This window comes from Pan paniscus, chromosome 1 (assembly GCF_029289425.2).
Source record: "Pan paniscus chromosome 1, NHGRI_mPanPan1-v2.0_pri, whole genome shotgun sequence".
Taxonomy (NCBI): Eukaryota; Metazoa; Chordata; class Mammalia; order Primates; family Hominidae; genus Pan; species Pan paniscus.
Genome location: NC_073249.2, coordinates 140,374,726 through 140,391,062, shown reverse-complemented (window position 1 = coordinate 140,391,062; position 16,337 = coordinate 140,374,726). Strand labels below are relative to the sequence as shown.

Below are 16,337 nucleotides of genomic sequence, written 5' to 3'. Positions count from 1 at the left end.
ACAAAAAGCTCTTGAAGGGTTTAAAGTATCGGAGTTTGATAATCAATTTATGTTCCAGGAAGATGATTCCAATTGCCCTGAATAAAATAAATTGTAGGCAGTAAAAGTGGTAATAGGAAGACATTTTGGGAGCTTGGAGATGGATTAAATTATACAATGTATAAAACACAGTTAATACATAGCGAATGTTCAGTAAACTGTAACACTACACTGTTATTTCTCTTGAACTATAGAATATTCTGTAGTAAATACATATTAGTTTTGTCTTCCTTGTTCATCTCTAGATCTCCTCAGTCTCTGACACAAAGCTCCATAAACATTGTAAAATTGAACCCAATTATTTATTAATATATGAATGTAGGAATGTAGTTCCTACTGAATCCCCAGCACGGTGACTGGCACATTGTAAATGCTTGGTAAATAAACTCATGCAAGAAAAGGAGAGGTGAAAGAGAGAACTCTGCTTCATCTTTGGATCTTCATTTTGTACTTAAATGCATGGGAGAAGTGTGATGGAGATGCTACAAATGCCATAAATGTATAAAAGCATTTTCCTCTCTTTCCGTTCGGTTTCAAGGCATGTCAGAGAATATTTCCCATATATTGCAATATATATATTAGTCACTCTTTGCTTCAAAACATGCAAAAATTGTAATAAGCGTGGTCAATTTGTTCCCTGATACCAGCTTTCTTAGGGATTTCTACATTCCAAACCCTCTTCTGCAAATCTACACACACACCTTCACTCCATGCCAAAGAAAGTCACTGACAATCTGTCATTTTTCACCTCTTGGCCTGGAATCAAGGTCTCAAAATGGTGCTCCAAGATGCCACCACCAATTAAAACTGTCAAAGAAAATGAAATATGTTGTCATCCTGGGCTAAGTTCTCTCTATCCTCTTTTACAGGCACCTAGTTTCAAAACTTTGAGTTTCAAACTGTTTGGCATTTAGGAAAAGGATACAAGCTACAAATTGAACTTAATAAGTATAATTTTAATATATTCTTTAAGCATCACCAATATGCTTACTTCTGTGCCAGTTATTATTAGAAGTAAATGAAAGTTGCATAACAAAGTTCCTAACCACATGCTTAGAACTTTCCATATTTTTTCTTTATAAGCATACTGAGGGTTTACTAATTTGTAATCACTGACTTTTTCAAATGTTGAAGTGGATTCTTAATGTATCTAGCTTTAAATGCAAGAGACTTTATAAACTGAAGGCTTGTCTGTCAGAAGGTAGTCCAGTCAAAGAAAACATAACACTATTTAATGTCACATACTGTGATTATACCTTTGGTATCTGGTTGACCTGAGTTTCCCAGGTTGATATGTTATTGTCATTTAGTCTAGACAGGATTTTCCAAAGCCTGGTCCCAGGGAATTCCTTTAAATAAATACTACCTGCAGCTGGGAGTTAAAAAAATTCATGTTTAACTTTCCCCAAGGATTGTTGATTGAAAATTCTTTATTTTAAAATAGAGGTTCTCTCTTCTATTCTGCATAACTTTGTTTATTTTCTCTGTAAATTTTTTCTCATTTCCCATTTGTCTATTTGTTCTAGGAACGTCTGTTGGTAACTGTGCTCTGAATTATGTTTGCAGGTGATTGGAGAGCTACATTCCCAACTCGATGGATCCGAAGTACTGCTGCTGACTGATGGGGAGGATAACACTGCAAGTTCTTGTATTGATGAAGTGAAACAAAGTGGGGCCATTGTTCATTTTATTGCTTTGGGAAGAGATGCTGATGAAGCAGTAATAGAGATGAGCAAGATAACAGGTAAAACACGATCCATTTATTCCAGGCCTTCAATAGTAATGCATAAATGTAAAGGCTGACAGTTCAACAACGTCTCTTGAGTTTCTGCCTTGGAGGCACTGAAGCTGGGGACCAGACCCAATCTCTGTTCTTGTGGCACTTGGAGTCCAGTTGGCTGGAGAGACAAATAAAACTGTTGATGAAATAACATAACCAGATAGCATTCCTACATAACAGGAGGAATATAGAAAAATAAAGTTCTATGTGAGCAGAGGAAGCCATTAGTTTTACTAGAGTTGTATAGAGCCAGGGAAAGGAAGCATGCGAAACTAGCTGAATTCTGAGCTGGGCTTTGAACAGGTGGTGAATTTCTCTGGGAAGAAAAAGGGGGTAAGAAAAGATGATCAAGTCATGAGCAAAAAACATCATGTTGGGGTGACAATGCAAGGCGCATGGAGGGAATGGTGAAAACTCCATGAGACCAGAGCATAAGTTGTGGGGTGGGTGTATGTGATTAACAGAAGCTCAGACTGAAAAGATCTAAATAACAATGAAGTTTTTATATAAACATTAACTATGGTAGCTGTTATTTCAGACACACAGATGTGATGAAAATGGATTACGTGTTTCCAATACCTTCTTAAACATAGTAGAGAATGTATAATTTATGACATGAGTATAAATTATGTTGAATTGGCTTCTAATGGTACTAAATATATGCTTGCTTTTTAATGCTTAGTTATACAAAATCACATCATTTCAAAGTCCTTTCATGGCCATTGTAAAATTTATTTCTATTCCAAGTAGCTCCTTAAAAGTAGTACTTTTTTGGATTTATCTCTCTTGCTTTCCAATTTTCTATCTGCTCATTGCCAGTTATTGTGAGAATACCTAAATATAGCAGCTCTTTCATCTTTCTAATTTTCTGATTTTGGTCTATGCTGGCTGAAATATCTGAAAGTCAACTTTGTTAGAACTAAAACAAAAGATTAATAATCTTTTAACAAAAGATTTCACAAATCTACACTGGCTGAAATATCTGAAAGTCAATTTTGTTAGAAATAAAAGTTTCTCTAAAAGGGCTGTGTAAAGTTTGTGAGCTTTAATACATGGAATTGTAACATCTTTCATATTCTATAATTATCATGCATTTTAGCTAGCTAAGATTTTGATAATGAGGTATTATGGTAGCTTTCATTCCCTAGTTATGACATTTTAAAATGAGCATTTCAGAATTAACCTGTACAACTATGTGATTTTGGTCTATTTTAATAACACATACTGAAACTATGATTTTGTTTTAACTATTAGCTTAATAATCACTAAAATATATGTACTTATTTTCCAGAAAGCAGTCTAATTAATGCATTTACATTTTAGGAGGAAGTCATTTTTATGTTTCAGATGAAGCCCAGAACAATGGCCTCATTGATGCTTTTGGGGCTCTTACATCAGGAAATACTGATCTCTCCCAGAAGTCCCTTCAGGTCAGAGTTCTCATTCCTTGGGTTTTCATGTTCACTTTTGCCATAACAAGAAAAAACCATTTGGTGGTTATAAGTTTTGAGTTCCATATTTTTCTCAAAGTAAATTTTTAATTAAAATCTAAACTTTAATCTTAAATAGAAATTACCCTTAGCAATAGCCAAATTAGTTGGTGAAATAAGAGTAAAATAAATGGTGAAACAGCAGACATACTGTTTCTTTTCCTATTGCCATGGGTTTGGTTAAGAAATGACATTACAATGTTATAATGTCAAATTTTTCACCAAAAATGGACCTTTTCCAAAATAAAGCACCCATTTTTCAATGAATGCATTTTAAAAGCTCATGCTTCCAAGCTTTCCCCATGCTTAACTTCTATGAAATAGATTTAGAAACATGAACTCAATAACCTGGCTGGGAAATGGAAGGAGTGTATCTTGGAAATAAATTAAGCAGGAGAAAGACGGGGTGAATAATCATTGTCTATCTACAAACATAGGGCTTCTGTCATCTCTTCAACCACTTTTTTCGGTGGCTTTTTTTTTATTCACCTGTCTTCCGAACTTAACACTTTTGTTCGTCTGGGTCTTGATAGCACCACCATTTTCTGTTACTTAGATTCAAAAACTTTGAGTAAACTTTGATTCTTCTTTCTTCATGTCCCATGTGAACATAGCCAGTTTCTCTCAAAATATATTTTACAAAAATATTTCTCTTCTTTTCATTCCTACATGTCTATGTCATGTCACTTTATGCCAAGATTTCTGTCTGGTGTTTTCCAGCTCATCAGCTCACTGCCTATATTAAAACTTGCCATGATCCCTAAACAAATCTATTTTCCTCTACTTCTCAACAATGAAAAGAACAGAAGTTATGGGATGTGAGCTTAGAGTATGTACAGATTTGTTTGGACATCTTGTCTGCAGACATACCCTGCAAACAAGTTAAAAATTAGTGTGAGATATAGACTGCTAGTGTTTGGAGAATAAGCTGAAGGATAATAAAGGTCATTTCTGAGGTTGCCATCATCGTTGACTGAGAACATGATGATTATAGTGACTGAAATTGAGAAGTAAGGAGAGAGAACTGATTCTGAAGATACTATTTTGTGTTCTGTTTATTTTAAATGGATGGTAGGAACACCAAGAAACCCGCTATACAATATAGCAACTGTAGTTAACAACAATGTATTGTATATTTGAAAATCACTAAGTGGATTTTATGCATTCTCACCACAAAAATAAGTATGTGAGGTAATGCCTATGTTAATCCACTTGATTTAGCCATTCCACAATATGTGCATATTTCTTTGTCACTTTAAAAAATGAGTAACTAAACAAAAATGGTTGGCTCTTCTGGACTAACAGCTATCAACAAAAAGTTGAAATACTTTCTTTAAAGCTCTTCTCAAAGAAAGCCTCTACATTTCCTCTCTTCTCAGGATCCCAACCTTTATGTATCAGTTTGCCCTCTTGTTGAATATATTTACTGTCCAGTGCTACTCCCTCTATCTGTGTGAAAAAATTATTTCAAATTTCCACATCAGGAAAACATCCATGAATGCTTGCCAACACAACCGGGAAAAAAACAGTAAGGTCATATTCATGACTGTAAAACCCTTGTTTCTGCTCTACATGTTTCTGCTCTAAGTCTCTTACTTCCTCACTTTTTAATTGATAACTGTCATATCATCACCAGCTTGCAGAGAGATCACAAGTCTAAGGTGGTTTGCCATTTATAAGCTTGTTCTCAGGCCAGAAATTAAAAACCATCTTGAAAAAAGAATAAAATTACTGTCTTCTGCAGTCATTAATTTTGAAATCTATTTAAACAGCTTGAAAGTAAGGGATTAACACTGAATAGTAATCCCTGGATGAACGACACTGTCATAATTGATAGTACAGTGGGAAAGGACACGTTCTTTCTCATCACATGGAACAGTCTGCCTCCCAGTATTTCTCTCTGGGATCCCAGTGGAACAATAATGGAAAATTTCACAGTGGATGCAACTTCCAAAATGGCCTATCTCAGTATTCCAGGAACTGCAAAGGTAAGCAATCAGCTTTTAGACTTCCTGTCAACATTTTTAAAAAACTGAACATAAATTGTTTAATGTCATAAATGTCAGTACCAAAGGCTGTATCAACTTTAAAATTAAGATAAAATAGTATGTACTTTCCATGCCTGTGTCCTTAAAACTATGATGGTAGGAAAAAAGAACTTATATATCAAGAAGAAGGAAGAAAAGGTAGTCAAGACTGTCTGAGAAGAACTTTAAGAAGGAAATGTAGGAAGAGTCTATGCAAATTGGTGGGTAGAGAGCTACAGGGTCCTTCCTTATTCACCCTACCAGGATTGATGAATCTGTGGACTCTAAGGCCAAAACCAAGGCAAACCTTCTAAAACTTATTTTTTCCAATTGAGATGTAGCGAAGTGTACACATCATGAATGGTACCACTTGGCATGCCCTGTCTGAACTGCCTCAGCCCTTACCCATTTATCCTCAACATCCTTAAAACCTCTTTATTCTCTCCCCATTATATATTTTAGAATTACGTAATGGAAATATAGAAAGTAGCTTGACTTTGGATACTTACTATATTTCTGTTGAAACTTTTAGGTGGGCACTTGGGCATACAATCTTCAAGCCAAAGCAAACCCAGAAACATTAACTATTACAGTAACTTCTCGAGCAGCAAATTCTTCTGTGCCTCCAATCACAGTGAATGCTAAAATGGATAAGGACATAAACAGTTTCCCCAGCCCAATGATTGTTTACGCAGAAATTCTACAAGGATATGTACCTGTTCTTGGAGCCAATGTGACTGCTTTCATTGAATCACAGAATGGACATACAGAAGTTTTGGAACTTTTGGATAATGGTGCAGGTAATTCACAGGTTTTTATGAATAAGCCAATATTTTCCTAATTCAGCATGTTGTGAGTCCCTGTGGCATTGTGGAGCAGTAAGACAGGCAACAGAATTGATGCAGATTAAGGAGGAACAGCAGGAACAGCAGGAAATTTTATCTAGGTAAAACCTACAGAGTGCTTAGCAAATGTCTTGCATGTGGTAAGCACTCAATCAATGTTTTTGGGCTGGGCGCTGTGGCTCACTTATGTAATCCTAGCACTTCGGGAGGCCAAGGTGGGCAGATCACTTGAGGTCAGGAGTTCAAGACCAGCCTGGCAAACATGGTGAAACCCCTTTTCTACTAAAAGTACAAAAAATTAGCCAGGTGTGGTGGCACACACTTGTAATCCCAGCCACTTGGGAGGATGAGGACAGAGGATCACTTGAACCTGGGAGGTGGAGGTTGCAGTGAGCCAAGATCATAACACCACATTCCAGCCTGGGCAACAGAGAAAGACTCCGTCTCAACGACAACAAAAATACCCAATAAATAAATAAAAATAAAAACGTTTTTGGTTGTTGAATTTTTTTGTTTTTTTTTTGTTTTTTTGAGATGAGGTCTCACTCTGTTGCACAGGCTGGATGGAGTTCAGTAGCACCATTTCAGCTCACTGATGCCTCTGCTTCCCAGGCTCAAGCAGTCCTCCTATCTCAGCATCCCAAGTAGCTGGGATACAGGTGTGTGCCACCATGCTCAGCTAATCTTTAAATTTTTTTTGTAGAGAAAAGGTCAACAAAAGAGAAAAGGTCTCACTATATTGCCCCAGCCGGTCTCAAACTCCTAGGCTTAAGCCACCCTCCCACCCCAGCCTCCCAAAGTGCTGGAATTACAGGAGTGAGCCACCATGCCTGGCCATACATGTAATTTTTTGTCATCATTATTGTTTATCATCCAGGCAACCAATGTCTGTCACCAATTAGAAAGGTCTCATTCAGGAGGCTGAGGACAGCATCAAGAAAGTCTGGCTAGAGAGAGGGTGAAGCACAAGCAAACTAAATGTGATTAAGTGATAGAACTTGGGTCTCGGGCAGGAAAAGAAAGCAGGAGTAATCCTCGACAGCTGGAACAAAGTATAAATATAGTCCTGAGAACTGGGGCCCAGAGGCAGCTAGCACTGCCACAAAAGAGGAAGATTCATCACTGGGGCATCAGATACCAGGTCTGGCTGGTAGGAATCAAGATGCAACGTTGGCCATTCTCTGTCTCCCTGGTCTGCACAGATGGGTGATGCCTAAAGACCCTTTCCCTAGATTCTGGATTGTTCTAGGAACAGAAGCTTCTGTTAAGAGGTTAATGAGCAAGGAAATAACTATATTGATAGGCACCCGAATTAACAAAATTTTCTATCAGTATATTTTGCAATGTAACTTATTCAATCATTTTATAATCATATCTTCAACTAGAGTTGCCCCTGAGAAAAACTGAGAAGGTGAAATTGTTCTTTTGTGTACCTCAATGCCTTCTTCAGATATATCAATATTTCCACAACTATCCCTTGCCTCTTTTTTCCCTTTCTGCAAATCTATACTACATTAAAACTTATATGCACCATGTTTCCCTTCTCAACATTTTGCTAGATGACCATTTAGGTAATTGGGGAAATTTGCTAATTTGGAATGCCTTTACCTGAGATGGTATTAGTGATTAACAATGACATAGAGCAGACATTCTTTAGTCTGCAAATGTCTTTAGTCTGCAGACAAACTTTAGTGTGCAAAGGAATCATCTCAAGGGCTTGTAAGAACACAGAATGCTGGGACCTTTCCCTAGGAAGTCTGGGAAATGTGTATCTCTAAAAATCTCCAGATTTAGTAATTTTAGTTGACTGTTGTGAGAATTAAATCCTACACAAAGAAAGGATTTTTCCTTAGTAGGGACCCTTTTGATTTAAACAGAGAGATGACATAGTGTGTTTAGAGAAAGCAAGCTGAAAGCAACCCAGTGGTGGAGAAATTGTAAGAGTACTATGTGTAATATTCTGTATATGAATTAATAAGGACAGAAAGGTGAAGTATTTAGGCATTTATTATGCATACATAAATATCAGTGTGTGTGTATGTATGTTATATAGAAATAATAGATATCGAAATAGCTCAAGGGTGTCAATTCTACAATGTATTGTTTTGGCAGAATATAATGGAAATATTCTCCAAAGGGTCAATCTAAAAATATTAAGCCTAATCTAGAGGATATGCTTGTAGAGGCCAATTGCTTGTCTTAGAAAACGCAAAATTTCTCTTTACAAGACTTTATTCCTTCATTTCTATAACAAGGCGCTGATTCTTTCAAGAATGATGGAGTCTACTCCAGGTATTTTACAGCATATACAGAAAATGGCAGATACAGCTTAAAAGTATGGGCTCATGGAGGAGCAAACACTGCCAGGCTAAGATTACGGCCTCCACTGAATAGAGCCGCGTACATACCAGGCTGGGTAGTGAACGGTGAGTAACTCATGATATTTATAATCCAGTGATAGTCTGAATAATATTGGTGATTTGATATAATTAAGGCTTCAAACAGGTTGATTAAAACGCAAAATATAGCTTTTCCCATTTATGGAATAAAATTCTCAGTCATACTAGGATTTGCCTCTAAATTAATCTAAGCTTTGGTACAATGTCTGGCACCTAGTAAGCACTCAAGCACTCAAAAAAGGTCAATTATTCTTATTTTTTTTAACTTTCAGTTTAGGTTTGAGGGTACATGTGCAGGTTTGTTATATAGGTAAACTCGTGTCATGGTGGTTTGTTGTACAGATTATTTCATTATGCAGGTACTAAACCTAGTACCCAATAGTTATTTTTTCTGCTCCTCTCCCTCCTCCCAAACTCCACCCTCAAGTAGGCCCTAGTGCCTATTGTTACCCTCTTTGTGTCCATGAATTCTCATCATTTAGCTCCCACTTATAAGTGAGAACACGCAGTATTTTGGTTTTCTGTTCCTGCATTAGTTTGCTGAGGATAATGGCCTCCAGCTCCATCCATGTTCCTGCAAAAGACATGATCTCACTCAAAAACATCAGTTATTATTATGTTAGTTTGAACATCTTATGTATATCAACAATAATATGCCCAACTTTCAGCTCAAGATGAAGGAAACAGGCCAATTTATGAACCTAAGCACAAGCCTGTGCAGAATTTATCTTTCAGATTACATATGCTGTAGAGTAAACACTTATTTGGAATTTTAATAAGTCAAAAAGAAAAACAGTGTGTGCAGTAAAGTGATGTAAGAATTAAGAATGCATTCTTTGCTAGCTTTCTTTCATCTGGTCCCTTGTGACTTTTAGGGGCTTTATACTAGCAATTGGAATGCAATCAGAAGAATTATTCCTTAGCACTTGCAGCATGGAGGGAGGGACCTAGCGCAAGTGGGTGGAGGAGAACTGGCAATGATTTCCCCAGGTATACTCCCAGAGTGCAGATAATTCAAGAGGTAAAGCAATTCCTTTTTTAAAAAGGCACATATTGAATTATATAATATTTCTGTCACCCAGTGTAGGCTTAATTCTAAAGCAATTTGTTTTCTGATTCTGTCCTACAATATCCTACCAAAGAAAGAATTCTCTCACCAGTTGGGCGCTTATGATTGTCACAAAACTTAGTAAAAATGTGACTGTATATACTTTTTTAAAAGGAAAAGACAAGTGAAGAAGGTGATTCACTGAATTATAATAAATACCAGTAGTTTTGCCCATTATAAACCAGGAAATGTTTAATGCAGGGGAAATTGAAGCAAACCCGCCAAGACCTGAAATTGATGAGGATACTCAGACCATCTTGGAGGATTTCAGCCGAACAGCATCCGGAGGTGCATTTGTGGTATCACAAGTCCCAAGCCTTCCCTTGCCTGACCAATACCCACCAAGTCAAATCACAGACCTTGATGCCACAGTTCATGAGGATAAGATTATTCTTACATGGACAGCACCAGGAGATAATTTTGATGTTGGAAAAGGTAAGGATGAAGTGTCATGTGATTTTGACTTAAGTAAAAGGTGCTAATTGCAAAAACAGGGGTGTAAGGGTGGGTGAGGGGAGAATGGTTTTATATTGACAGCCTAGCAAAGTGTTAATTTTATAATCTGATATTTTTTAATCAATCAAATGACACATTTTAACGTGGTCCTACTTTTCATACAAAGAAGGTAGCAATTTGCAGAGCTTAAGACCAGAATTCAGCTTTTATTAAAAAATGAGTAAGGCTTTTGATCTATCTGCTTTGCATAACTAGACATTTTTGAGAATAAATAAAAAGGAATGAATATGCTATGCTCCAGTCTCTAAACTACATGTAACTTTTTTTTCTCAGTTCAACGTTATATCATAAGAATAAGTGGAAGTATTCTTGATCTAAGAGACAGTTTTGATGATGCTCTTCAAGTAAATACTACTGATCTGTCACCAAAGGAGGCCAACTCCAAGGAAAGCTTTGCATTTAAACCAGAAAATATCTCAGAAGAAAATGCAACCCACATATTTATTGCCATTAAAAGTATAGATAAAAGCAATTTGACATCAAAAGTATCCAACATTGCACAAGTAACTTTGTTTATCCCTCAAGCAAATCCTGATGACATTGATCCTACACCTACTCCTACTCCTACTCCTGATAAAAGTCATAATTCTGGAGTTAATATTTCTACGCTGGTATTGTCTGTGATTGGGTCTATTGTAATTGTTAACTTTATTTTAAGTACCACCATTTGAACCTTAACGAAGAAAAAAATCTTCAAGTAGACCTAGAAGAGAGTTTTAAAAAACAAAACAATGTAAGTAAAGGATATTTCTGAATCTTAAAATTCATCCCATGTGTGATCATAAACTCATAAAAATAATTTTAAGATGTCGGAAAAGGATACTTTGATTAAATAAAAACACTCATGGATATGTAAAAACTGTCAAGATTAAAATTTAATAGTTTCACTTATTTGTTATTTTATTTGTAAGAAATAGTGATGAACAAAGATCCTTTTTCATACTGATACCTGGTTGCATATTATTTGATGCAACAGTTTTCTGAAATGATATTTCAAATTGCATCAAGAAATTAAAATCATCTATCTGAGTAGTCAAAATACAAGTAAAGGAGAGCAAATAAACAACACTTGGAAAAAAATGAATTTGGTGTTGGTATTATTAAGTATAAATTGATGATCTCATATTCATCCAAAGCCTCCAACTGTACCCTACAATTGCCAAGGTTATGTTTACTACAGTTCATGGATATGGAGAAAACTAGAAAAAAAATCTAAATCAATTACCACCTGTCAAACTATAATTTTTCCTGATTTTATTTCGATATAAACATATATCTATCTCTTTTCATTTAAAAAGCCATACCTATCTGCATACTTTTTGTTTTATCATAGGAAAGAATTACTGAAACTACTATCTATTGCCCTTGTTTTCAGATAAAGAAAGCTAAATATTTTTAAAACAATATTTTCATTCATCTCTCAGGGTCACAACCGTATTGACTAATGAGATCACTTAAGGAGAAAATGTGGGTTGAAAGGAGTAGTTTTATATGGCAGACCATAGCCAGGTCAGCCAGAGGTCCTAATGATGTAAACAAAATGGAACACAGAGCATGTAACAATGGTGTAAGATGGTGCAGAAGGAACTTCCCCTCATAGGAGTAGGTAGACTTTGAGTCCAAGTTTACAAGCATACGGTTTCCTTGTACTTCCAACGGGTGGTTTTCTCATGTTTCACAGGAATTTTTATTACTATAACTCAGCATCCTGAGGAACTAGAGAGGACCTGAAGAACAGCATCCACTCATTTGCATTCTTATCTCAGGTAGCATTGTCAGGAATTCTTTGCTCTTTGGAAGTAAATGAAAATGAAAGCCATATAAGCTGAGTCCAGGGGTCACCTTTAACAATCTTCAAACATAGATCTTGACCTGGCACAAAGAATTTGGTGTGATTAGCAGGGCTGACAAAAAAGGCCTTGTAGTTTAAGTTGGAAGTAGTAAAGGAGCAAAGGAAGAGGAAGTAAGTGGGAGACTCCTGACTCTAGGAAGATTTGACTTCCTCTCAAAGCATGCAGAAGAAAATGTGCAGAGGAAAATGAGCTGCACACTAGGGCATTTGGAGACTAAGCTGTTGAGGCAATAGGTCTATTGGCACTATTAACTCCTCTAGCAGACTGGTACCTGTTTGGCCAGTTGCTAATGGCTAAGGATGTACAAGAGAAAATGCAGGAAAAACATTAATTGTAGAGCACCTGGCCTTTACCAAGAGGGGAATGAAGGCCTGAAATTCTATGTTGGCACCAGAAATATCATATATCAGTCAGATTTTCTTTATGTCCTTTCCACCCATTCACCCTATTACTCTGGAGGCAAAGCCTCCCAGCCTGGTTACTTCCCTCTCTGAGGTTCTAGTGCAATAGCTAGGCTCATGTGGGTCCCAGTAGTGGGCTCTCTCCTCCCAGGTCAAGCTCTGATTTCATTCTATTCCCAGGTCTGCATCAAGTAGTTATTTGTGAATTCTTAAGAATCAGAAAGATAACTAAATCATTACCACTGTTGTAGTCAATACAGGCTACATAATTTATGCTGCTCACTGAAAAATGAAAATAAGAGGCCTTTGCTTTAAAATTAGTAAGAATTTCAAGACACCAACAGCTAAACATTAAACCAAGTTCAGGGCCCTTCTAAGCGGAGCTCCAAGCAACTGCACAGATGGTATGTCCACAAAACCAGCCCTGGCTGTAGTCCAGGATAAACTAGCGATTGTACCTACAGTATGAAGTCTCTGTGTGGGTTGTCCATTACAACCACCTAGCAGCATTCATGGTCTAGTAGTTGATTTAGTTAATCATGAAAAAACTACCACATTTAGGAAGGTAAGTTTAGGCTCATTGCCTCTTGCAGGGAATCTGGCAACAGATAATACATCTAAGATATTCCATTAAGGAAGAGAGGCAGCCCTGTATGGGAGAGGACTAACCCTCTACGGACCTCAGAGACTCGAATGTCTACAGGGTTCCTGAATAGAAAAAAACCTGTATCACTAGCTATCCAAGTCAGTGTTACTCCTTGGGGTGGGAAGTCTACAGTGTCACAAGCTAGGTCTGCCCAAGCTCTAGCACACAGAGATGGTATGCATTCATAGTCACAGCTGCTCAGCTAGGACTGAGAGAACTACCTTTCCATGCTTCTATTCATGCCACTGAGATGGCTGCTGTCACAGGCCAGAGTGCCCCAGTACAGCATGTGTAAGTGTGGGGACCCAAACCACAGTGCCTGATGAACATTCACACCAGCATAAAATAGGACTAAAAGGAGTTCAACTCAAAGCAACACTGAAGTGATCCAGGCCTATTGCAGCCAAACAGAAAAGTATGGTAGCTAATCCCCAAAAATGTTTCCAAAGATCCACAATTCCAATTATTTGTAGCCTTATGTAGTTCTTTCTCACATTGGATCTCAGCTGGGTGAATGATGTGCCTTAATTAACATAATACAGAAAAATGATAGATGTTTCCATTTTAGTGTTCTTGGGAACCCTGACCTACCATGTTAAAATACAGCTATGCTAATGGAGAGACCACTGGAGAGGTTCCAGGAATACATGCAGAATAAAAAGAGGACTAATTAACTCTCGCTGTTTCCCAGCCTCTAGATGACTCCATTTGCAGTCACCAGACTCTAAGCCTAACCAGCAAAAGAACCTCCCATTTAAGCCCAGACAACCAATAGAATCATAGAAAAAAAAATGATTGATGTTTTGAGCCACTAAGTTTTGGGATGGTTTGGTCCACAGTGCTAGATTACCCAAATAACCAATAACTGTACTGGTCAGTGTTCCATCAGGGAAACAGACCACCATGAGTATTACAGAGTAGGGAATTTATTTATTATAAGAATTAGGATGAGGAAGTAAAGCACTGAAGAAAGGAAATGGGAGATCAGAAAAAAAATCTAACAAGCCTATCTGAAGTGCTGAAGTTTGTGTTGGGTGTTTAATGTCAGTATCCAGGCATGTCCAGGAACTGGAATGGGATCATGAAGGGGGCCACTGTAGAAGTCTGTGGAAGACTGTTAACTGTGCATAAAAAAACCTCTGTGGGTTTGTTGCCAAGAGTCTTGTGGTGGACCTAGGATCACTATCAGTCAGCAATGTCAGCATTCAGAAAGAAGAGTCAGAAATGGAGTAGAGAGGAGCAAGGATGCCGGCCCATCTGCACCTGTTTCCCACCGCCTTTTATCACTTCTCCTGCAAGCAGTTATGGCTGCTGTTTTACTTCTGCCTTCCACATTTCATGAAAATTATTTTTGACCAACTCTAACCCAGAATCATATGGTTTCTGAGAGATGTAGTTCCAATTTATCCAACTTGCCTCAGCAAAGCCACTATTATATTAAGTGAAATAAGCCAGACACAAAAAGACAAATACCATATGTTCTCATTTATATGTGAAATCTAAAAACATTGTATGCATAGAAGCAGAGAGTAGAATGGTGGTTACCAGAGGCTGGGGTGGGAGGAAAAAATAAGTTTGAGAGACCTACTGTACATCATGGTGATTATAGTTAATAACAATATGCTCTACAATTGAAACTCACAAAAAGAATAGATTTTAACTGATCTAACCAAAAAAAAAATTTATGAGCTAATGCATTAATTAAATAGCTTGAGTTATCCATTCCACAATGTATACATATACAGACATACCATGTTTTACTGGATTTCACTTTATTGTGCTTCACAGATACTGTGATTTTTACAAATTGACAATGACGATGCTAATGGAATTGGCCTCTGATGTTAGTAATTGCTACCCAGCGAAATAGAGGACACACAGTTTGTTACGGCGACTCAAAAAATTGTTTTTTCATGTTTATATCCTAGTGAATTGAGACTGTTCAATAAACTGCTTTCACAGCAGTTATACTCAATATCATCACTGCAAAAACTTCGTAAGTTTTTGAAAAACAAAAAACAGTGACAAACCCACTGCTATACAGACCTACTCTCTAGGCACCAAATTCCTAATTTGTCTTTCCACTTCCTTCCCTCTTATAGAGAACACTTTTGTTCACCTTACCATCATTCATTCTCCCTCCTTCCAGCAAATGTCTAGTCATTTGCTATGCTGAACTTCTTGGCAAGTCCTTGTCTTCCTCTCCAATCCTGTTCCTCTTACCATCGCCCTCTACTTTTCTGGTGCCCAGCATTGCTTGATCACTGGTGCCTTAGATAAGCCTGATTTCCCTAAAGTTCTGTCTTTTCCCTTCACATGACCATGAATACTATCTAGGGCTACCATATTACAGAACTCTAAAGGGATCCTTGCAAATCATACCTTGTATGAATGGTGCCCCTGGAGTTTCACAAAGCACAGTCTCTGCATCCTCATATGGTAGTCCTGCTCTTAGAGCTGACACATGAAAAAATAAGTATTCTTCATAAATGATTCTATATTGTTCCATGAAACAGCAAGTTATTTTAAAGCCTTAGCATCTGTAATAGCATTTTAGTAAATATACCTGTTCAGAACATATTTGTTGCTAATTAATTATTTGATTTATCATCTCAATGCCCTGTTTTCTTTAATAATCTATGTGATGATCAGCAAATTAGTTCCTGATGCATTTGACCCCATGAGGAATGTAAGCAAAGCCCTACATATTTTATGTCCTGCTGTCTGTCATCATGTGATGTTTAGGAAATAGGAAGGTGTTTTAGAGGCATGTGGAAAAGATTGAACAGTAGGAGTTTGGTGACATGAAAGTAGAACCATCACTTACTTTATCATTTGAAGTTCTATCTGGGCTTGGAACTAAAAACAATCAAAACCTTTTGCTTATCTGCAAACATGCATCTATGTACAGCCTCTCAGATGTATTTAGAACCTTAATCAGGCTTCCTTTGTAGAGCAAACCAGAACTCTCCAGACCCCAGAGAGCTCAGTGTCAGGAGATAATGCTATCTGAGGAAAGGAAGAAAGCCCACAATTGAGTATCTGTTGCTCCTTCAACTTCTGCTCCACCACCATGAACCTTCTCTCTCTCTCTCTTTCTCTGTCTCTCTCTTTCTCTGTCTGTCTCTGTCTCTCTCTCTCTCTCTCTCTCACACACACACACACACACACACACACACACACACACACACACACACACACACAGAGTTTGAGCCAAGCAGGGAAATGTAGGT

General features: G+C 37.3%; 1 protein-coding gene across 3 annotated transcripts in view; it reads left to right on the top strand.

Moving 5' to 3' along the window:
* The window catches only part of CLCA4 (chloride channel accessory 4), a 66,802-nt gene extending 55,518 nt beyond the window's left edge, over nucleotides 1–11,284 (top strand). For 2 of the 3 annotated variants that reach the window (XM_055116518.2, XM_055116521.2), the window contains 7 exons: nucleotides 1,606–1,783; nucleotides 3,143–3,249; nucleotides 5,082–5,297; nucleotides 5,869–6,136; nucleotides 8,437–8,607; nucleotides 9,890–10,123; nucleotides 10,478–11,273. In XM_055116518.2, the coding sequence (XP_054972493.2) occupies nucleotides 1,606–1,783; nucleotides 3,143–3,249; nucleotides 5,082–5,297; nucleotides 5,869–6,136; nucleotides 8,437–8,607; nucleotides 9,890–10,123; nucleotides 10,478–10,875 (1,572 nt within the window). In that variant the 3' untranslated portion in view covers nucleotides 10,876–11,273. Of the gene's footprint in view, nucleotides 1–1,605; nucleotides 1,784–3,142; nucleotides 3,250–5,081; nucleotides 5,298–5,868; nucleotides 6,137–8,436; nucleotides 8,608–9,889; nucleotides 10,124–10,477 lie in introns of all 3 variants that reach the window. The other variant, XM_003805302.6, reaches the window with a different exon arrangement.
* The last annotated feature ends 5,053 nt before the right edge of the window (nucleotides 11,285–16,337 follow it).